Source organism: Pelophylax lessonae, assembly GCF_965119305.1.
Source record: "Pelophylax lessonae genome assembly, chromosome: 10".
In the NCBI taxonomy this organism is placed as follows: domain Eukaryota; kingdom Metazoa; phylum Chordata; class Amphibia; order Anura; family Ranidae; genus Pelophylax; species Pelophylax lessonae.
Genome location: NC_138777.1, coordinates 229,872,555 through 229,896,355, shown reverse-complemented (window position 1 = coordinate 229,896,355; position 23,801 = coordinate 229,872,555). Strand labels below are relative to the sequence as shown.

At 43.3% G+C, this 23,801-nt stretch overlaps 1 protein-coding gene across 1 annotated transcript in view; it reads left to right on the top strand.

The window, feature by feature from the left end:
• Positions 1-7,064: 7,064 nt before the first annotated feature.
• Positions 7,065-23,801, top strand: part of LOC309566035 (polycystin-1-like protein 2) — a gene marked incomplete at its 3' end in the record, with an annotated part of 116,694 nt that continues 99,957 nt past the window's right edge. Inside the window, exons 1-4 of the mRNA XM_082271058.1 lie at positions 7,065-7,160; positions 9,092-9,220; positions 14,640-14,838; positions 16,918-17,099. Coding sequence (XP_082127184.1) covers positions 9,092-9,220; positions 14,640-14,838; positions 16,918-17,099 — 510 coding nt within the window. The 5' untranslated portion in view covers positions 7,065-7,160. The remainder of the gene's footprint in view (positions 7,161-9,091; positions 9,221-14,639; positions 14,839-16,917; positions 17,100-23,801) is intronic.

The following is a 23,801-nucleotide window of genomic DNA, read 5'->3' as shown; positions in this document are numbered from 1 at the left end:
CAGTGTAGCAGCCATTATTGTGTGGGTGAAGGTACTCTGCCTGCGGGTCAGCGTCACAGCGAGCGCCCCCCCCCCCCTTCAGGAGGGCTATGTCCTATTATTTACTCTATGAAGGGTGACCCTCTTGCTTTTTGGCAGGGTCTAATAGGTGGTCCTTTTGGGGACCCTTGGCCGGCGTGTCCTTGTGGGACTTAGGTCGGCGGCCTCCCCTGCTTGTTATGATTCAGAGTGAGCTTAGTATATAGCGACCCTACTGGGTCTGCGTCCATGCACCTTGAGTGCTCTGATAGTGAGAACGATTCCACTTTTACCGCATATGTGCATGAAAAGGTGCTAGTGGATGCACTGATTGTATCGGTGCAGGAAATTTTAAACACGGGGGACCTTCAGAGCACATGCGCAGATGATGTCATCGGCTGCATACTGTAACGCTCCTGCGTTTCATGTATGGTGTGGATTTTCAGCTGCAGAAATATTCCACTTCAGTAGTCATGTAAGAGAGATGCTGAGATACCATTCCCAACCTCAATGACTCATCATGTGTGGAAGGTCTTAATTCAGCTAGTAAATACACACACTCAACAAGCTGGTTCCTAGAGTGACTTTATGTATGTAGTAACACAGTGATGAAGATTTAAGAGACAGGTTGAGTGGAGGTGGTAGGTGACAGACACTTGAAGGTAAGACAGTAGCAGATGGATGCAGGTAGGTTTAGCAATCATGTATGGTAGCAGATGACAGAGTAGCAGGTGGACATACAAGAGTGATCAAACCAGTGCAGGAATAAGTAGCAGTAGTCTTAAGAGCTAGCAATCTAGATATGCAGATGTGATAAATAGTCTTTACTATGCAGAGCTAGATAGTGTAAGCTTAGTATAAGTTTATAGAGGGTTCCCCTGCGGGGTACTTAGCACTAATAGCAATACAGCCGAAGGTTGGTTCAGGAGGAGCGGATGATCCGGAAGCGGGATGCAGGGATCAGCGCAGCGAGGTTCCGTCAGCGAAGTATGCTTGCAAGCACGAAAGCTTCAAGCCAAGTTAGCATCCAGGTAAGGGTGTTTGAACGAACACATGTGAGTGAGAACCGGCGCTTTAAATAGCCATCTAGTCCGGCGCTGAGTGATGACAGCTTCAGTCTTAAAGGTGTATGCGCACCTTTCCAAAAGAGAATGGTGGGGCGCATACACTTGTGAAAAGAGTAATTTAGGGTACCAAAGGTACCGGAACATTACAATACCCCCCCCTTAAGGCCGGCTCCTGAAGGCCTCTGGAGCTGGTTTGTCTGGGTATCTCGCATGAAAATTGCGGATTAATCTAGGGGCATGTATTTCAGAGGTGTTTAGCCAGGTGTCGTCTTGGGGTCCATAGTTCTTCCATCTAACCAAGTACTGAAGTCTTCTTCTGTAGATACGAGAATCCAGAATCTCTTTTATCTCGTATTCTTCTCCACCTTCAACTTGTACAGGAGGCGGAGGTGGAATATTAGGCCTTATTCCGTGGTCCAGAACATGGGGCTTCAGTAGCGACACATGGAAAATGGGATGGATTTTTAGGTCTATTGGCAATGTAAGCTGTACTGCAGCTTTTCCAATAAGTTTTTTGATTGGGAAAGGTCCCAAGAACAGAGGTCCAAGCTTTTTGCTAGGGATCTTCAGTCTCAAATTTTTTGTTGAGAGCCAAACGAGGTCCCCGATAGTGTACTGTGGAGAAGGTCTTCTGCGAAGATCATAGTACTTCTTTTGTTGACTGTGAGCGTGTGCAATGGTAGTATTTAATAAACCCAGAGAATCCTTTATTTGGGTAAGATAGTCTGAGGCTACTGGGTTATTTGAAGGAAGGATGCGTGGTGGAAGAATAGAGGGATGAAACCCATAGTTCAAGTAGAATGGACTCTGCTTGGTTGTACTGTGGGTTGCGTTGTTGTAGGCAAATTCTGCCAGAGGGAGAAGATCCACCCAATCATCCTGTTGGTAAGAAGTGTAACAACGCAAATACTGCTCGATGCATTGGTTGACTCTTTCAGTCTGTCCGTTGGTCTGCGGATGGTAAGGAGAAGTGAGCTTCCGCTCGATCCGTAGTATGTGACATAGTTCTTGCCAGAACTTAGAAATAAATTGGGATCCACGGTCAGACAGAAGAGTTTTTGGGATACCATGTAATCTAAAGACATGTTTCATCAGGAGTTCTGCCGTTTGTTTGGACGAAGGTAGTCTGCGAATAGCAATGAAATGTGCCATCTTTGTCAGATGGTCCACTGACACCAAGATGGTATTAAATCCTTTGGAAAGAGGCAATTCTACGATGAAGTCCAAGGACAAAACTTCCCATGGAGTTTGGGGTATTGGTAGACTGCATAGTAGACCGGATGGTCTCGTAGTGTCAATTTTGGACCTGGCACAGACATTGCATGAAGAGACGAATTTTTGTATAGATGTTTTCATGTCAGGCCACCAGAATTGCCGGGAAATCAAATTAAGAGTCTTTGTCATACCCATATGTCCTGCCATAGGCACATCATGAGATAATTCCAAGATCTTGGTGCGTAGGGTAGGTGGTATGTAAAGTTTGTCGTTGTAGTAGAGGAAGCCTTCTGCATCAGTATTTAGTTGTGGTGGGGGTGAATCCAAACTTATACCATGCAAAACCTCTTCCTTCAAGGAACGGACAACTCCAATAATGCGTTTGTGAGGTATTATAGGAACGGAAGGGATTTCAAAGTAGTTTTCTTCAGTTAGTCGTGATAGTGCATCCGCCTTTTTGTTCTTGGAGTAGGTCAATGCTACAATCATAGTCTCGATGAGGAGGTAATGCTTGAGCATTTTTCTCAAGAAAAACCTCAGAAAGATCCTGATAACATAGTGGTGCAATCTCATCTGTCACCATAGACAGAATCTTCCCGGAAGACGGGAGGTTACACGTATCCTCGCAATAGCAAGAGAGGAAGGCCAAGGACCGTTCCTTCCAATCTATGGTTGGTTGGTGTGTGTGTAACCAGGGAAGTCCCAACACAATGGGAAAGTGGGGTGAAGATATTAAATCGAAGGTAGTAGTCTCCCTATGAGACTCGTTAATAGTGACTAGAAGTGCTTGTGTCTGATCGGTGATTGGACCAGAGGATAATGGAACACCGGTAATAAGACTTACTGAGACAGGTTTAAGTTTAGAAATAATAGGAATTTTATTTGAAGCAGCAAAACATATATCAATATAATTTCCACAAGATCCTGTGTCAATCATGGCCTTAGTAGTAATCCTGTTCTGGTCCCACTGTAATGTCAAACAAACAAAAATGTAAGGGTTAGTGAATGAAGTTGTCAATCCCCCTAGGAGGACATGTGAACACTCACCCTTCTTTTTATTTGACTAGGGGACAGACATTTATCTTGTGATCCGGGGATGCACAGTACAAGCAGAGATTTTCATATCGTCTTTTGGCTTTTTCCATAGTTGATAGCGGTGGGCGTATGGTTCCTACCTCCATAGGAACGGGGTTAACGGCCGGAATCCGTGAGGAAATGGATAATGGCATTCCCATTTTCTCAGCCTTTCTTTCTCGTAGTCTTCTATCTATGGTAATACTGAGTTGTATTAATGCATCCAGGGTTTTTGGTAGATCCGCTCGGGCGAGCTCGTCCTTAACGGCTTCTGATAGGCCAAGCCTAAATTGGGTTTTCAGAGATGCATCATTCCATTCTGAATCAAGGGTCCATCTCTTGAATTCCGCGACAAAGTCTTCTACAGGCCTCCTTCCTTGTTTCAAGGATGTTAATTGAAGATCGGCAGTACTCATCATATAGGCTAGTGAGTTCTGCTAGGAACAAGGCATAGGAGTTGAGAAGCTGGTCGTTTTTCTCAAAAAGAGAGTCTGCCCAGGCTCGAGGATCGCCTGTTAGGTAAGAAATAATAGTACAAACCTTAATGTGATCAGTAAGGTAGGTACGAGGTTTTAGCAAAAAAAGTAACTCGCATGCGTTTTTAAATTCGCGAAATTTTTTGCGATCGCCTGTAAATACCAAAGGGGGATTTATCTTGGGTTCAGGGGACTGAGCAGAGGTAAGTTGTGTCAGTCTAATTACCTGCTGCGACAGAGCCTGATTGTCTTCTTTTAATTCAGCAAGTGCGTGTATTAACGCAGTTACTTGCTGTTTTAATTGTGTCACCTGAGTGGTTATTTCTGCTGAATCCATTTTTAGGTTCGTTCAATCTGTAACGCTCCTGCGTTTCATGTATGGTGTGGATTTTCAGCTGCAGAAATATTCCACTTCAGTAGTCATGTAAGAGAGATGCTGAGATACCATTCCCAACCTCAATGCTCAATGACTCATCATGTGTGGAAGGTCTTAATTCAGCTAGTAAATACACACACTCAACAAGCTGGTTCCTAGAGTGACTTTATGTATGTAGTAACACAGTGATGAAGATTTAAGAGACAGGTTGAGTGGAGGTGGTAGGTGACAGACACTTGAAGGTAAGACAGTAGCAGATGGATGCAGGTAGGTTTAGCAATCATGTATGGTAGCAGATGACAGAGTAGCAGGTGGACATACAAGAGTGATCAAACCAGTGCAGGAATAAGTAGCAGTAGTCTTAAGAGCTAGCAATCTAGATATGCAGATGTGATAAATAGTCTTTACTATGCAGAGCTAGATAGTGTAAGCTTAGTATAAGTTTATAGAGGGTTCCCCTGCGGGGTACTTAGCACTAATAGCAATACAGCCGAAGGTTGGTTCAGGAGGAGCGGATGATCCGGAAGCGGGATGCAGGGATCAGCGCAGCGAGGTTCCGTCAGCGAAGTATGCTTGCAAGCACGAAAGCTTCAAGCCAAGTTAGCATCCAGGTAAGGGTGTTTGAACGAACACATGTGAGTGAGAACCGGCGCTTTAAATAGCCATCTAGTCCGGCGCTGAGTGATGACAGCTTCAGTCTTAAAGGTGTATGCGCACCTTTCCAAAAGAGAATGGTGGGGCGCATACACTTGTGAAAAGAGTAATTTAGGGTACCAAAGGTACCGGAACATTACACATACACTCTTAATATCTCCTAAACTGTGCAAATTTTGGAGATATTCACAATACCTACAGGTAAGCCCTAATATAGGCTTACCTGTAGGTACTAGTGGTGTAACAAAGTTTACAACCACTTTAACGTAATAGGCATTGTTAAGCATGGATGAACAGTTGGCCCATTTTACAGTTTAATAATTTAACAATTATATATTCCTTGTCAAAAACCCAATCTAACTGTGTAATTTATAATATAATAAAATAAGGTGAAAAAAAATAAAATTAAAAACAAAAATATAAAAATAAAACAAAAATGTAAAAATAAAAACAGAAAAATATAAAAATAAAGAGGGAAGGAAAAGTAATGACTGAAACTGTTGTACATATGTCACAAAAATAGAGAAAGTATGGGTTTTAGGGCCCAATTGAAACAGGAAAACCAAGAATCCATTTTATAAAAAATTGAACATTTTATTTAGATCATATAAAATATATAGTGTAGTACATGAGGGATTACTGGACAAACAGAAACAAATCCCCCCATATATTCACCAAGAAACAATTAAAAACCACAGCACAGAAATATACCCCTTGTAGGGGGCTAATACATGCTTCAAGCTGATGTTGGTGCGAGAAGTCTCTGTTGTTATTCGGTTTGAAGGTCCCAATGAGCCAACGCTTTTCACATCAGGCTTCCTCAGGCAGGACAAGCGGCTCCGTATTATCTCCGAAGGTCTCGGTCTATGATCCGGCGACACTGTATCACAATGATGGGGGATATCTATTAAGAGTCCTTGATACGTCCTGTCTCCTTGTGTTTCCTCAGACCACATTAGAGCACATTATTGCACTGAGTGACGTCGCTTTGGAAGGCTCATCCATTAAAGTTGCAGCCCTAGATTGGGCTAAAAAATTATGCCTTTGATACTAACCCAAGTAGCCAGAATGCAGCGCCTTTTCTGACTGACCTAAACCATCAAGAGGAGACACCCAGATAGAGGGGAATAAAGACCACCACTACAACATATGGGGGGACCCATACAAACTGAAGGATCAAAAATCTTAGATTGGTCTGTTTTACCAGTCTTGTACTTACAAGATATTTACGAATACAGGAGTCTATATGTTCTGCCCACTAATAATACTACATACAGCAAGAAATATCGGTATTGCTCGGTCTCTTTGGCCCTGAGGAAGCCCGATGCGAAAAGCGTTGGCTCATTGGGACCTTCAATCCGAATAACAACAGAGACTTCTCGCACCAACATCAGCTTGAAGCATGTATTAGCTCCCTACAAGGGGTATATTTCTGTGCTGTGGTTTTTAATTGTTTCTTGGTGAATATATGGGGGATTTGTTTCTGTTTGTCCAGTAATCCCTCATGTACTACACTATATATTTTATATGATCTAAATAAAATGTTCAATTTTTTTATAAAATGGATTCTTGGTTTTCCTGTTTCAATTGGGCCCTAAAACCCATACTTTCTCTATTTTTGTGACATATGTACAACAGTTTCAGTCATTACTTTTCCTTCCCTCTTTATTTTTATTTTTTTCTGTTTTTATTTTTACATTTTTGTTTTATTTTTACATTTTTGTTTTATTTTTATATTTTTGTTTTTAATTTTATTTTTTTTCACCTTATTTTATTATATTATAAATTACACAGTTAGATTGGGTTTTTGACAAGGAATATATAATTGTTAAATTGGTAAAAATTTTTGTGATATATACAGTATACCCTTTTTTTGGGGCTTGGGCCAATCTCACGGTTATTTTTCTATGTTTTACATATGTGTAAGAAAAAATAATTTCAGTCCAGAAGCGATGTGAAGCGATGGAATCATTTCCAAAAGGGATTTGCAGAGGGCTAAGGGCATGTTAAGTTGACCAGAATTAATGGACAGTAAGCTGACCATCATTGTCATCATATGTCCAGAATTAATAGACAGTAAGCTGACCATCATTATGACCAGAATTAATGGACAGTAAGCTGACCATCATTGATAAACTTGTGTTTTTCCCTACCAGTGTGAATTCTTCAGCGATTGGTAGCAAGGCCTTGTCTTTTCCTATCCAAGCGGGGAAAGTGGTTTTCCCATCTCAGTCAGCGCTACAGTCATTGCTGTCACAACTACCTTCTGTTCAGATTCAGGTGAGGTGGACATGGAAGACACAATGGAGGACAGACAATCCTAATCTGGGCATCAGTCTTATTGTGAAATCTCCTTTACATTGATGAATACTATGTAACACGAGGGGCTACCTAAATAATGTATTAATTTTTAATCTGGTCACTCAGGCCCTTGGACACCATAATTGTTGGCAGGACTAATGGAGACTGTACATCAGGTTGTATCGTGTATTGGCAGCAGACCCAAAAAAAGTATTCAACTACTTTACTTGAAGTATACTTGTTCCAAATCTGTGACTCGGAAAGTAGTGAGATTGAGGACAGCCAGGCAGCCAGTGCTGTATTTTGGCCTAGGCCAACAAGGCCCAGGCCTAGGGCAGCACTTTGCAGGGGGGCAGCAAAAAAGCCACCCCCTCCACCTGAGACTATTGGTCACTGATTGCTAGAGCCGCCTCTCTCACCCTCTCTCTCTCTCTCTCTCTCTATCATCCCTCTCTCATCCCCCTCTCTCACTTTCTCTCTCTCATCCCCCTCTCTCTCTCTCCTTCAATTTTGGAGGGAGTCGCATCCGTTAAAAAAAGGAGTGAGGCAAATTTACATGGGGGGGGGGGGGGGCGCCCAATTTTAGTCTTGCCTAGGGCAGCACAAAACCAAAATACACCACTGCAGGCAGCTTGTCTTTTCAGAAGGAGGTCAGGAAGGGCAGACCCTACATTTCTGTCAGAACCAGTTTCCTGTAAGGGATAAGTATACTTTTCTAAAAATGAATCTTTATAGTCCCCATCTTCCCTGTTCTTACCATACCAATTTGTATTTGCCTCAGATCAGCGAGTGAGCCAGGCCAGGCAGCATTCTGATCCTCCTCTGGCCATGTGGGGTTGTGTAGTAAAGCGTACCTAGTACCAGGGCCACCGATAAGGGGGTAGCACTGGCCCTCCTGTAAGGGGCCTGGACCCCATCAGTTCAACAGCAGGGCCCGGGCAGCTGACAGGCAAGGGGAAAGGTATCATGGACAGGAGGAGGGTGATTAGAGCAGTGGGGGACAATCCCTAAAGCCAATCCCCTGTGGCTTTCCTTGTAACCAGCTTCTTCTCCTCCCTTCTCTCCCATTGACTTTTAGCTGCTGCAGGTAGAACTACAGGGGTATTATTTCCAGTAATTGCCACCTCCACACCAATCACGCTACCCTGTCCAAGATCCAACTTGTCCCCCCTTCCCACAGCCCTGATCCCCCTGTGTGCCCACCACAGCACTGCCAGCTTCTCCATCTCTCCCTCACTGGCTGTCAGTTGTTGTGAGCTGCTGCCATTCCTGAATGAACACAGTGCATGATCAATCTAGGTCACTCACTGTGTTCATTCATAAATGAAGCATAGTAAACTGAGTTTACACAGTGCATGATCAATCTAGGTCACTCACTGTGTTCATTCATAAATGAAGCATAGTAAACTGAGTTTACACAGTGCATGATCAATCTAGGTCACTCACTGTGTTCATTCATAAATGAGTAAACTGAGTTTATACTTTAGTTTATTAATGAACAGGAAGCCTCTGTACAGAGCGGCTAATGTTCATTCATTCTGCAGGGCAGTTGGGACTGCAGGGAAAGGGATTGAGGAATCTGTGTCCTCAATCACTTTCTCTGTCTCAAATGTTAGACATCAGGGATCTGTTTAGACCTCTGATATTTCCCCAAAGCCCCCCCTCCCCTTCCACACCCCAAAAGGGCTATTAAAAACTATATAAAGAAAAATTGTAAAACATAATTAAAAAAAAAAAAAACATAATTCAGGTAAGCTGTACGGGACCCCATAATTTCTAACAGCAGCCCTGCCGGGGACCCTAATAGTAGAGCTTTCCATCTGCATGCTTTCAATGTAAATATGTGAACATTTGATAAGCTCAAGTTATCTCACTCTGTCTGGAATTTCCTTTTTTTTTTCTCTCTACAGATGACGAGTTTTGCAAAGAACCCCTTTATTATAGACTCTTCTTTCAATGTCACCGGCACCGTCCTCGGCCTGTCCATCCTATCAGAGAATGAAAAGATCAGTGTACAAAATTTAACAGATAACTTCCAGGTTTGTTGTCATTAGTGCTTGGACCAGGTCCTCTAGCATCCAAGTCAAAAAGGGCCAAAATATGCCCTGCCGTGTATAAGCTGTAAACTACTTCAGATGGTGCAGGTCATGTCCTTTTTGTTGAAGTGCCCAAGACAGCTGCCTCCCCCTCAGCCTGACCCCAGTTGTTGTATATACTATATACTATTATATTCAATGATCATGGACCTGGAGCCACATTGTTGCTTATCTTGTCCTCGACCAACACGCTCTTTCCTAATGTACTCAATGCACCCTTGCTTTAGCTTTAGATGTGTCTTTATTCTCCTAGTCCTTTGTCCTTAAATTCTGTTTTAGAAGAGAAGTTTTCTGGGCTTTTTAGTGCTGATGTTAAAGCCAGGTTAATATAGATACAGTATATTCACTGCGCTAAAATCGCGTGATGCCAAATATTAAATTACGCGCCGCTACTTAGTAAATTAATAAATAAATACCAAAACCAAGTGTGAAATAAACATCAGTCTCCAAACGAATACAGTAAACCCCCCTCCATTGCGGGGGTTACGTTCCGGACCCAGCCGTGAAAAGTGAAAATCTGCGAAATAGAAAAACCCTATTAAAATGCATTGTAGGCATGTTTTTTTTACTGTCACTGTACGTGTAAAAGCATTTTAAGGTCTTTAAACACACTTTTAAAACAATAGAAACTCATTTAAACACATAAAAGATACTGAGAGACAGAGCAAGAGCTATGGAAAACACAAAAAATATTTCATTTTTAATGATTTATATAGTAAAATAACATTACAAAAAAAAACGCAATATACCGGAACCGCAAAAACTGAACCGCGATGGAGCGGGAGTTTACTGTACTCTAATTCTAATAAAAGCTGCGCTATCATATGTCCTCAAGTATAAAAACATGTGCAAATGTCAATTAAAGTGCATGTGCTAAAATTGATACATGTCAATATATAAACATGTGCAGATAACAATTGCTAAAGTACATGTGCTGGAAATACACTTTAGCAATTGTTATCTGCACATGTTTATATATTGACATGTATCAATTTTAGCACATGCACTTTAATTGACATTTGCACATGTTTTTATACTTGAGGGCATATGATAGCGCAGCACCACTATTTTTTATTACTTTACCTTTGGCTATGGATTGGCTAATCGGTGCTTGCAGCAATCAGTGATTATTTTTATCTTCTAGTGATAGCGCCGGAATATTGTTTTATCTTTAACCACTTTACCACCGGAGGATTTTGCTGTCTTACGTCCAGGCCACTTTTTGCGATTCGGCACTGTGTGACTTTAACGGACAATTGCGCGGTCGTGCGACGCTGTACCCAAACGAAATTTACGTCATTTTTTTCCCACAAACAGAGCTTTCTTTTGGTGGTATTTGATCACCTGTGCGATTTTTATTTTTTGCGCTATAAACAAAAAAGTATAAATTTTGAAAAAATAACAATATTTTTCAGATTTTTTTATATGAAATTCCCCACCCCCCCCAAAAATGTAAAAATCTAAATTTTTTTAAAATTTTTGGCCAATTTGTTTTCTGCTACCTATGTTTGGTAAAAAAAAATCACAATAAGCATATTTTGATTGGTTTGCGCAAAAGTTATTGCGTTTACTAACTAAGGGAAAGATTTATGTCATTTTTGGTGTTTTTTTTTTAACGAGTAATGGCGGCAATCTGCGATTTTCTTTTGCGGGACTGCGACATTGTGGCGGACAGATCGGACCCTTGATTGACATTTTTGACACTTTTGGGGGTACCAGTGACATTACTACAGTAATCAGTGCTATACATATGCACTGTTACTGTAAAAATGACACTGGCAGGGAAGGGGTTAATTTTATTGGAGAGGGAGGAGTTAATGTATGCCTGGTGCTTACTAACATGTGTGGGGGGAGGTGACTGAGTGACACAAGGACAGATCCAGGGTTCTGCTATGCTGAACCCTGCAATCTGTCACTGTCTTTGTTTACACAAGCGGGCGGACCTCCAGACTCGATTCCCCGATGATCGAGGAAGAGCAGCGGCGATCGCCGGCGCTCCTCCCCTGGCCCGACTCCCGCTGTGATTGAATACAGCGGGAGCGAGCCTCCGGCGGCGCGCGAGCGCCGCCCACAAGAAGAGGAGTCCAGAGTAGGTCTACGCAGTGGTGTATTTAGGTTTTGTGCTGCCCTAGGCCTGACTAAACTTGGGCACCCCCTAATTTAAATATGACCCACCCCTTCCTGTAAAGACCACACCCCTTCATGTAAAGGCCACACCCCTTCCTGTTTACACCCCCCGTCATCTGTAAACCACAACCACAGTCTATCAGTGCTCATAAGTTCTGCCTCATTTTCGTGCGGGAGCCAGGAGGAGGCTGTTTTTTTTTTGTGCGGGTTGCAGCTTTTTTGCTGCCCCCTCCAAAGTGCCGCCCTAGGCCTGGGCCTTGTCGGCCTAGGCCAAGATACAGCACTGGGTCTACGTCGCTGGACGATAACTAACCACTTTGCCGCAGTAGAGCTCGAGTGAGCGGTCGGCAAGTGGTTAATACTCTAATTCTCCGACACTTTTTTAACAATTAAAACAACAACAAAAAAGTTTAAACTGAATTTGGGCTTTAAAGACACTGTCACCTTGCCTGTGCAGGTTTCCCTGATACCCCTAAGGCCCCTTTCACACAGGCTTTCCGATCTGGTCCGCCTGTCAGTTTTTCAGGCGGATCTGATCGGATGCTCCATGCACCTTTATGGAGCAGCGGATGTCAGCGCAGACATGCCCGCTGCTATCCGATCCTGTCCATGAAATCCGGACGGATGGAAACCCTATTTTCCATCCGTCTACAGGATCGGATCAGATGAAAATGGATAGGCAGTCCGTTTTCATCCAATCTTCCGTAGAGGAGAGCGGGGATCTGACAGCTCCGTCTCTGCAAAGTAAGAGGAGACGGAGCTTTCACCCACCTGCTCAGCGGGGATCGGCAGATCAATCCCCGCTGAGAAAAAAGGGAATCGGCAAGCGCATAGCTCGTGTGAAAGGACCCTTATCCTTTTAGGTACCTGTGCTCCTTTGCAGCTGTCTCCTTAGTCATAACCGGGACTACCCCAGAATTCCAGATATGGGGGAGCTTGTGAGCTGCTCCCCTGTAACAATGTGCTACGTCCAAGCACCACAAATTCTGGATGGACTCCCTGCACACTGCTATACACTCTCTCCAGCAAACTATGCAATGGAAAGCAGGGATATTTAGTTCACACATATTTAAATACATGCATAAGCTGGCAAAGTAATTCCTTGGCCAGTCCTACACTGCTTTGCCACTACAAATGCTACAGTGGACACCATGCCATCCTGGGGCATAGAGGTCCAAGCACTGTCACATGACATGATGGAATGATGTCATCAATCACCTGCTGGAGCGCTGGCTGTCAGAGAAGAGGAAGTGGTAAGGGATCATAGGCAAGGTGAGTATAAGGGGGTCAGCGGGGGCCTCTTTGCAGAGATTTTGTCACTTTGCCCTGCATTAGGACCTCTTTAATTATCACATAGTCCAGCACAACTGGTTGAACCATGTTCAGTTGTATTCAAGCATACATGACAGGACAGCTAAAGAGATACTGTCACTTTGCCAATTCAGGGAAAACACCTATACTATACCATATACCAGGGGGTCTCCAATCTGTGCCCCATGGGACAGGTGCGGCCCTTTGCTTGCCGTTATCGGGCCCTTAGGGCACTATTCCTCTCACTGATATTAGGCACTACTCCTCCCACTGATACCAAAGATGAGGCACCATTCCTTTCACTAACACCAACATTGGGGCAGAATTCCTCCCACTGATACAAACTATAGAGCACTATTACTCCCTGTAACACTAAAGATTGGGCACTTTTCCTCCCACTGATACAATCAATACCATACCAATCCTTCCACTTACACCAATGATGGGGAACTATTTCTGCAGCATTTTCCACTCTCGCTTTAACATCTGAAGACCAGTAAACTGGCCCTATGTTCAGAAAGTTTGGAGACCTATGCCATATACTATAACACCTGTCCGCACCTATACGCTCTCTCTTGCAACCTCACCTCTCCGCTGGAGCACTGAAATCATCCACTTACTGTAGGTAATCTTTAACACCATCCAATACTGGAGCTTGCCCAGGATGGACACTTGAAGTGGAGGGCAACAAGAAAGTGTGAATGGGTTAGTATAGCATGCTAGGTGGGGGTATATGGCAGACACTGTGACTCTGCCCTGAATGGGAAGGTACAGAGGCGTAACTAAAACCTTCAGGGCCCCAGTGCAAGAAATCATGAAGGGCCCCACAGACCCCTGGCTGGGGCCCTTCCCTTCAAGCCTGGGGCTCTTCCCACTGATCCTGGGGCTCTTTACTCTCATTGCGGGGACCTTTATCACGGTCCCGCAGCAGGACCCTTTCACAAGTTCTGCAGTGGGCCCCCTTCCTGCCATCTTGGGGCCTCCCCACGGTGGTGGAATGCCAGGGCCCGGTCGCAAGTGTGACTTTTGCGATCCTGGAAGTTCACCCACTGGTGTCAGTAGTTTTTATTTTTTGGTATTTTAATTGTATTATTTTTTATCATTTTATTTAATTTTTTTACAGTGTCACTGACTATGACTCTGTCCATTCAGAAAAGGAAGGAGCTGGTAAATTACATATTTACCAACCCCTTCTTGGTTCTCTATTGTGACACATCCCCTGCAGCAGCTGGCAGGAGAGTGGAGGGAGGAAGCCGGCAGCACAGTGTGGGAGGGACCAGGGGAGCACACAGGGGCCCAGAGACAGCAGAACACAAGTGAACTGGATAGGAGGAGTGGCGGGGGCAGCATACAGAGGAACCAATCGCCTCAATTTTCCTCCTGCAGCTACTAGAGAAAAAAGGAGGGCAGTGATTTCTCTACATGGTGCCCCCGCGGCCCCTCCTATCCAGATGTACAGGGGAGCCACACAGACCCCCTGGAGCATGGGGCCCGGTTGCAATTGTGACCCCCTGCAACCCCTGTAGTTACGCCCCTGGGAGGGTAACAGTGTTACCAGAACTGAACTCAAGTACTGAACATGTAGTGTAAAACTTAAGACACTGCTGCATCTTACTGCAAGTCTAAGGAGATTTGGAGTGAGATTTGGCGATGTCACTATAATGCTTGGTTAATGTTCTCTTTGCTGGAGGAGCTGGCATGAGTAAGAAAAGCCCTGCCTCTACCAAGATGGTCTCCTCCACACAGAGACAGAGTGTAGAAAAAGGCATGGTCGGTAATGGGTAAAAATCAGCTGCAGGAAGACCACAGGCAGTACTGATCTATAGCCCTCTGCCCATCATTTTTAGGCACAGCCTCCAGATTTGATTTCTTCTTTAAATGATGATCTTATCATTTTTTACTAATGCTGTTTTTCTGATGGTAGCTCTTTCTCCCTCAAAGTCCAACTAACGCAACGGAGATCCAGACGAGTGCAGACAAAGCTTTACAACTGTCTATGATGGCCCCCACATCGGGCAGCACGTTAGTTATTATCGTGTCCATAAACCACGGGGTGGAGCTGGATCTGTACCATGGAAAGAAATTTGTGCCAAAATCGCTTGTAACCGTGAACAATGACACAGGTAGCTACTGATTCAATTACATATTGCACTTTCTGTAGCTAATTGATGGCAAACTCTAATGATTTGATGTCTTTTTTTATTTATTTTTTTATTATTTTTTAATTGTATAGTTTTTTGAGTTATGTGTTAAATTATTTTATTTTTTTTTATATAATCTCTTTGCTTTACAAATAAACATTGATAATTGTCAGGTCACCTGTGGCCAGGTGACAACTGCACCCTGTTGGAGGCAGGGGTGCACCGCAAGGTAGTGAACCCAATAGCTGACTGCTGCGGATGGACAGAAACATGAGCCCAAGATTCCCCAGGGCGCGGAGTCTAAGACCCAGCAGGTGTTTACCAGAGCCTCTAGTGGTGAGGATGGACTTGGCTGCAGCTGGGCCCAGGTCGCGGCCCCTGGGGTCCCCCGGGTCACGCTCCGTAGGGAGAGAGGGGAAGCAGCCACTCAGGAAACAAAGGAATATTGATGGGTAAGCCGAGGTTGGGGCACAGGCAGATGATGGTAACCAAGGGACAGGCCAAAGGTCAGGGTCACAGGCAAATAGAAGTGGTCATAGACGAGCCAAAGTCGGTACACAGAAAGGTAGATGAAGCACACGGCAGACAGGAACACAAACTAACAATCACTGTTGAACAGCAAAGCAGACCTGCAGTGCACTGGTTAATATAGACTTCTTGGAATGGCCTGGGGTGGAGCCAAACAGGGAGGAGAGATGATAAAAAGCAGCCAGAAGGAGAGTCTGGCCTCTAATGCAGACATGAAGGAGAAGTTAAGCTGCCAGACACTATTGCATGTCCATGACAATAATAAGGTACACACCAGACACGAATGCTACAGAGGACATTATAATTATTCTAAACAGAGTACAGAGCAGAAGCTGTTTGCCTTCTGGCTGCCTGTCCTTGACTGAAACAGACGGCAACATCTGCAAAGGCAAGGATGGGGAGGAGTCCAGCCCTTGACATATACCAAAATGTTTGCTCCAATTTAGCTTAAAGCCATGCACATATGTGGTGCAATTGTTTCTGCCAGCACTGCTTTAACTGCTTCTGACCTGTCATACATACACTATATTACCAATAGTATTGGGACGCCTGCCTTTACACACACATGAATTTTAATGGCATTCCAGTCTTATTCCATAGGGATCAATATTGAGTTAATACACCTTTTGCAGCTGTACCAGCTTCAACTCTTCTGGGAAGGATGTCCACAAGGTTTGGGAGTGTGTCTATGGGAATGTTTGACTATTCTTCCAGACATTTGTGAGGTCAGGCACTGATGTTGGACGTGAAGGCCTGGCTAGCAGTCTCCACTCTAATTCATCCTAAAGGTGTTCTATCTGGTTGAGGCCAGGACTCTGTGCAGGCCTGTCAAGTTCCTTTACCCCAAACTCGCTTATGAATGTCTTTATGGACCTTGCTTTGTGCACTGGTGTACAGTCATGTTGGAACAGGAAGGGGCCATCCCCAAACTTTTCCCGCAAAGTTGGAAGCATGAAATTGTCCAAAATGCCTTGGTATGCTGACGCTTTAAGAGTTCCCTTCATTGCACAAATGTGCTTCTGGAAGAATGGTCAAACATTCCCATAGACATATTCCTACACCTTGAAGACAGCCCTCCCAGAATAGCTGCAAAGGGTGGGCCAACTCAATATTGACCCCTACGGACTAAGACTGGGATTGCATTGAAGTTCATGTGTGTGTAAAGGCAGGCGTCCCAATACTTTTGGTAATATAGTGTATATAAACATCCTCGTGTGGCAGCAGTGATATCAGGACCAGGGAGGACCAGGGGCTGAAGCTTGATGGTTGGCAGAATTGACTCATGGGAGATGACGTTCAGAAAAGAAACTTACTAGGGCAGTCTATGGACCATTGGACTACTATTCTCAATGAGAGTACCTAGGAACATTCTCTTTGCTGCAAGGAGATTGAGGTGTGTACATCACTGTTCTTGTGTCTTGCTATAGTGACAGATAATATATGTCATGGATGCTGAATAGATAGAGTACCTATGTTTTATGTCTCGTATGTATGATGTATAATGTTGATACTTGTAGCTATCCTCTTCTCTAGACTCCCACACATGGATGGTGACTCCAGAAATGTTCTCTGATCCCACGGCTAAACAGATATTCCTTGTGGCCCCCATCAATAGTTCCACAGTAAACAGCCTTCAGTTTGGCGTCTCTGCTTATTCAGCGCAATGCGGTTACTGGAACCCAAACCCTCAGAAGTGGAATTATGACGGCTGCATGGTTAGTACCGACTTATGGCAAGACTTCTGGCCAGTTGACCAGTTGAGATGACACACATGAATAGCTAGGTGACTAATTGTTACAACGTGACTTGTCCTCACTAAACAGCCAAGCTGGACTGTGACTTCATAGACCACTTCCAATAAATATGCTCTATGCTTACCTAAATGCTAATCACTGCCAGTTTCCAATAAGCCTTGAAGATTCCATTGAAGTCATTCACTCAGAGTAGTTTTTGTCTCCTAGTTCTTTCCTCTGGGTCATAATGAAGATATCTTTGCCAAGCCTCTGGATTCTCAGAGCAATAAGTACTTTGCCATTGCTGATTTCTCCTTAAAAAAAAAAAAAAAAATACTTTTTGCTTGGCTATGATTCTGATGCTTTGCAATTGACCATTCTTGGTAAGTGCAACGAAGGTTGAGTGTTTTCACACCCCTGGGAATGCCATCATCCCTTCAAATCAATGTATAACAATAAAATATCTGCGGTTTGGGATTTTACAGCCATTCAGACTATTAATTTATAACAGTAAAATTTTTATTGTCATATTATAACACATCAATTAAAAATTACATAGACAAGTGTTAAAAGTGATCATGACTTGAGCTGCTTAACCTCCCTGGCGGTATGATTCTTTTGGATTTTAGGTGCTGAAAGCGGTACCATTATTTTGCATGTAATTCTTGTGAATGAGCAGCCCAAACCAACTGTATACATTTATTATATATATATATATATGTATGTATATATACATATACATATATATATATATATATATATATATATATATATATATATAATGTATACAGTTGGTTTGGGCTGCTCATTCACAAGAATTACGTATATATATATATATACATATATATATATATATATACACATGTATATATATATACACACGTATATATATATATATATATGTTTATATATACATAAAAAGTACAGTAAAACTGCAGGAAAGGGCACTGGGGGGCAAGCTAATATGATTTTTTTTCTATTTTGAATAGTATCAGTGTGTTTGGTGTGTTTTTACATTTGAATTTGCCGCCGGTTCCACTCCCCTGCGAACGTCACGTCGGAAGCCGGGGCACGGAGAGGATCGGGAGGAAGATCCGCCGCGAGACACCGCCGGGACACATCGCTGGATCCCAGTGACAAGGTAAGTAACCCTGCTTACAGGATCCAGCGATGCTTCTGGCGGTACCCCGAGTGTGGCTCAGGGTTACCGCTTTTCGCTCTGAAATGTAACCCCGAGCCACGCTCGGGAATACCGCTAAGAAGGTTAAGGCTAAGCTGACCTGGATCATGATCGATGAAAGGATGGTGGCCATACTTCAAGACAAAATGCACCTCTTTGAGAAAACGTGGGACCCCGGGTGAGATACCTAGACGGCTCCCTATGACCAGAGGGGGAGCCTTCACTTAATGGGATTGAGTAGCTTGCTTGCGATCCCCAACCCTCTACTCCTTGGATCTGGACACCGGCTTTCTACTGCTCTTCTTCTCTCCTTACTTCTTCTATCCCTATTTCTTTATTCCCCTTTTCTTTTTTTTCTCATTTCCTCTTCTAAAAGGTTTTCTACAAAGACGTGGACATTCTTGGACCACTGTTGGTCCTCTGCCACCATACCTGACATACAAGTGGCACCTCTGCTACATTGCTGGTAGTGGATGCCTCCGAGACCAGTCATGGTATTATGTGCTCGGGGCGCAGTAAGCTCCCGCGGGGGCGCCGGAGGGGGAGTGGCGGGACCCGGACCAGCTGGCACTGATTCAGTTAGCACGTAGCGCTTACACTGTTTTTCTGATGTTTATGCCACAGCTTTATTACCTTGAAGGGCATGTCAAATGTTTTGAAATGTTCCATGTTTTCTTGTTTCATGGTCATAGATTGTATGTATCTTTGTGACTTTTTCTCACAAAATTAATAAAAATATTGAAATCTAAAAAGTGATGATGACAACAGCTTGGGTATAGTATTCTCATATTGCGCCACCTTTCAAGACACTCTTTTCTTCAACGGAACAGAGAAGGTACAAAAGCTAAAACAATAGGCAAAAACATATCACAACTAATGATCTATGTGAAAGTACTTATGCGCTATGTTCGAAGTTACATAAATAAAAGCAGTATAAGAAAAAAAGGGGCTAATCCTAATCTGTGCTAGAATATATATATATTACACAGCCAGAAATTAAAAAAAATATATATAATAAAGAATATCTAACCAACGACACAACAAAGCTCCTAGTTCACTCCCTGGACATCTCGCGCCTCGACTACTGCAATTCCCTTCTCATTGGCTTACCTCTACATAGGCTCTCCTCCCTTCAATCCATCATGAATGCCGCTGCCAGACTCATCCACCTTACCAATCGCTCCGTGTCCGCTACTCCTCTCTGTCAATCCCTCCACTGGCTTCCACTCACCCAACAAATTAAATTCAAAATACTAACAGCATCTTACAAAGCCATCCACAGTTTAGCTCCCGGGCTACATCAATAGTCTAGTCTCAAAATACCAACCTAATCGCTCTCTTCGTTCCTCTCAAAACCTCCTGCTCTCTAGCTCCCTCGTCACCTCCTCCCATGCTCGCCTCCAGGACTTTTCCAGAGCCTCTCCAATCCTATGGAACTCCTTACCCCAATCTGTCAAATTATCCCCTACTCTATTAGCTTTTAGACGATCCCTGAAAACCCTCCTCTTCAGAGAAGCCTATCCTACCCACACTTAACAATCGTACTTACATTTTCTCCAGCAGCCCATCCCCCACAGTCATTGCCTTTTGTTTCACTTGACCCTCCCTTCTAGATTGTAAGCTCTAATGAGCAGGGCCCTCCAATTCCTCCTGTATTGAATTGTATTGTAACTGTATTGTCTTTGCTCGTATTATAAAGCGCTGTGCAAACTGTTGGCGCTATATAAATCCTGTAGAATAGTAATAATAATAACAATATTGTATTATAGTGACTCAAACTACTCCAACTTGATTCCAAAATGAACAGCTGCCCCCATTAACCACTTACCGACCACCCGCCGCAGTTTTACGTCGGTCCCTTTGACGCTAAATACTGGGGTTATGGCAGCAGATAGCTGCCATAACCCTGGTATTTTTGAAAACAGCGGGCGGTCGGCTTTCAGATAAGGCTGGTGCCAGCGGCGGATTCACAGCAGGATCACCCTTACGGTGCGGTGGAAGAGGCCCCCCCCCCTTCTGCCGCGTCCCGGCCGTTTTCCCCACTTACCGGACCCGCCGGCAGCGGGGAAAACGATCCGGTCCCAGATCCTCAGAGACAGGAAGTCGAGTGAGGGTGAGGTGGCCCTCACTCGACTCTATAGTCTTGGAGGACCGGAGCGACGTCTAACGTTATTGCCTAGCAACCGGTTTAAAGGGCTGATTTTATTTTCAACACTTTTTTTTTTTCTTTTCCTTTTGTAGTGTAGTTGAGAGGGCTGAGGTCTTTTTGACCCCAGATCTCACAATAAAGAGGACCTGTCATGCCTATTTCTATTACAAGGGATGTTTAAATTTATCCCCTGAGGTGAGCGGCCATTGCACCTGGAGGTGGCGAGTTTAGTTCACTGACACCATATTATCATGATTTCTCCTGACATATCTTTTAGCAAGAGTGTCTATATTTTTTGGACTGAGCACTTGCGCGCTTAAATACGATTCACGTGTTTTGAAACACAGTGTTTGGAATTCTTTTGTTTTTGTTTTTAAGTTTATAATTTTTACACTGATTTATTTATGCTTTTTGAATCACTGTTATTGCTGTATAACTGTTTGTTCTATATTGTAGAAAGGGATTTAGTTTGAACTAGCGCACTATTTTATTTATATAATGTCTCAACTAATACAATAATAGAAAAATCAGCTTTAATCAGTGTGTTGTACATCAAGTACAAGAGATGCTGCTCTCCCGACCAGCCATCATAGCATGGCAATCAAGATCAACTTCAGCCTGCAAGACTCCGCCAAAAGGCCATGCCCCCAGACTCATTTCACCCCGCCCACCAGGGCTTAATCATAGGGACTTGAAGATTTGCAGGCTGAAGCTGTCCTTGATTCCAATGCTAAAATGGCTGGTCGGGAGAGCGGCATTTCTTGATGTATGCATCGCTCTGGATGGGCATTTTGGCAGCCCACCTAAGGATCTCAGGAATGCAGTCCCCAGCTTGGAGCCGGGTTCTAATTCCAACTTGAGGTCGCAGTGTGTTGTAAATTACAACTCTCTAGGGATCACTGAACACTGATGATAAAAGCACATTGCACTAAGAGAATGCCCAACCACTACCATGCAGCAGGTCCAGGGACATCTTGCTTGACAGGATCACAGGCGCCACTATTGGATCAAACAAACGAGAAAAAAAAAAAGCTAAAATATATTTTTTTGTTTTTGTTCTTATTTTTTCTTCTGTTATAAATACATATCATTTTTTTTTTTTTTTAATGAATCTTTATTTAGTTTAACAGGAATACAAAAAAAATGAACAAGAACAACAAAAGTGCCAGGGAGGGGGTAACGGCCAAGCAATGCCATACCCCAGGAAGCATATAAGTGCATCGTGGTACATGTAAAAGTAAGAAAGGAGCAAAATATAGCAACACACACAATAGAGCAAATACCAGCATTCAACAAAAATAAAGTAAGGGGAGGCCTGCCGGGTACTATGCGCGTTAGGCAGCTCCGAATGCCGAGAGTCCCAAGGGATGTCAACACCACCCAAGGGGGCTCCAGGTCTGGGCACACCGCAGGGGGAGAGGGACAACAGCCTCCATCAGACCTCCCCAGGTACAGCATCCACAACCAGCGTCCCCCAAGCTCCCCCGACCACCACAAACGAGCGGGGGGGGGGGAATACATATCATTTTAAGTAGGGATAAGTGGGGTATGTTGGCGCTGCCTATACGTATGTTAGGTGTATGGGAGAAAAATAACTGGCTGTTTATAAAACGTGAAAATAATGTTGGATTAGATCAATCAATGGTCTAATAATAGGTCCTTATAAACACCAAAAAGTGCCCGACAATGGGACAAATAAATGTATCACAGAAAATGCTAGTAAAAATTAGTGTTAAATAAGTTAAAATAATGTCTTAGATAAATTTAAAACAATATTTGCAGTACATATAGTAACAGGTGTAAAATGGTGTTAAAGGAATTAATAAGATATCTCTTAGATGAATCTAAAACAAATTTGACAGTGCATATAATAACAAGTGAATAGTGTGTGAAAATTTAATTAAAGTGACTAGTGCAATAAATAATATAACCACTAGGTGCCAGTGTGGTATATAAAAATATTTTTATAAAAAGGATATCCAAGTGATATACCTAGTAAATCATGTGCAAGTGACAAAGCAATTTGTGCTGGGTGAAAAAAACTCGTGGAAGTTGATGTTCCAATAGAATCTATGTATGGATATCCTAGTGAAAAAATTATAATAACTATTATGTAAATGACTTTAGTAAATGGTGCCACATAAATAATCTCATAAAAATCCAAACTGTGAACTGGTGAAATAAATGAATATAAGTTGAATTTATGCCAATAAAAATCTCATATAAGAAAGTCCACAACTTGTAATCAATATAATGGTCTTCCAGGAAAGTGTGGCAGTAGTAAATATTAAGGTGCCAAATAAATATTAAGGAAGGAGTGAGTCCCAGTGCTGGATCCTAGATGTGGGTGCCGGGTGATAGAAATCCGTGCTGCCCTCTCAATAAAGCCCGCACTCACCAGAGAGCGGCACCCCTACAGGGGTAACCAGGGTTGGTTATATGGGGTAAAAACCTCCGATGCCTCTCGGTAAATCTCTCCAATCCTCCTGGGTGTAACTCACTTTCTCCCTCTTATGATAGTATCATTTTAACACTTGTCTATACCATTTTTATTTGATGTGTTATAGTAGTGTATGTGACAATAAAAATGTTACTTTTGAGAATTACTAGTCTGGATGCCTGTAAAATGGCAATTCCACAGATATTTTCTCTTTATACGTTCTTAGTAGGTGGGTGAGGTATTGTTGGACCTAGTTGGGGGTAGGTGATTTCTGGCAGCTTGACTCCCAGAGGTTTCAAAGAAAGGTTCCCTCAAGATATAAGACTGGTGTGGTGCTAAGAGAGGAGCACTGGACCCATTTAATGGACAAGCTTCCCCCTCCCCCCTTTTTCCTCCCATCTCCCCCCCCTTCTTTTTTTTCTTTTCTTCTTCTCTCTCCCTTTCATTCAAGAACGTTGACCCCCAACATTCTTGAGACCCTTTTTTCTACTGGACGTAATTACTTTAGACGATAGGCGTACTCTTGTTGCTCCTCCCACTGGTGGTGCTGCCCCACCTGCCCCCTTTCTTCCCCCCACCCTCTCCTTTCCCTTATACCCCCTTTTTCCTCCCTCTCCCCCCCCCCTTATTTTTGTTTTACTTTTCTTCTTCTCTCTCCCTTTTCATCTTTTCACTTCTCTTATCGTCCATCCCGTATAGCCCTCCACATTGCGTTGGATTTCATGGCAGGCTATTGATTAACAAAATATCTAGTCTCTTGAAGACTTTTGGGCTATACTGTTGGTCCAAGATGGGTTTGCAGTGTACCTATGTTGAATATTCTAGACCTAGACTTATGGTGGTTTCCTAATGGTACCCTTTTTGAATTTGTAAGTTGATAGGTCCATGCATCTTGTGTATTTTTATGTTTTTTCT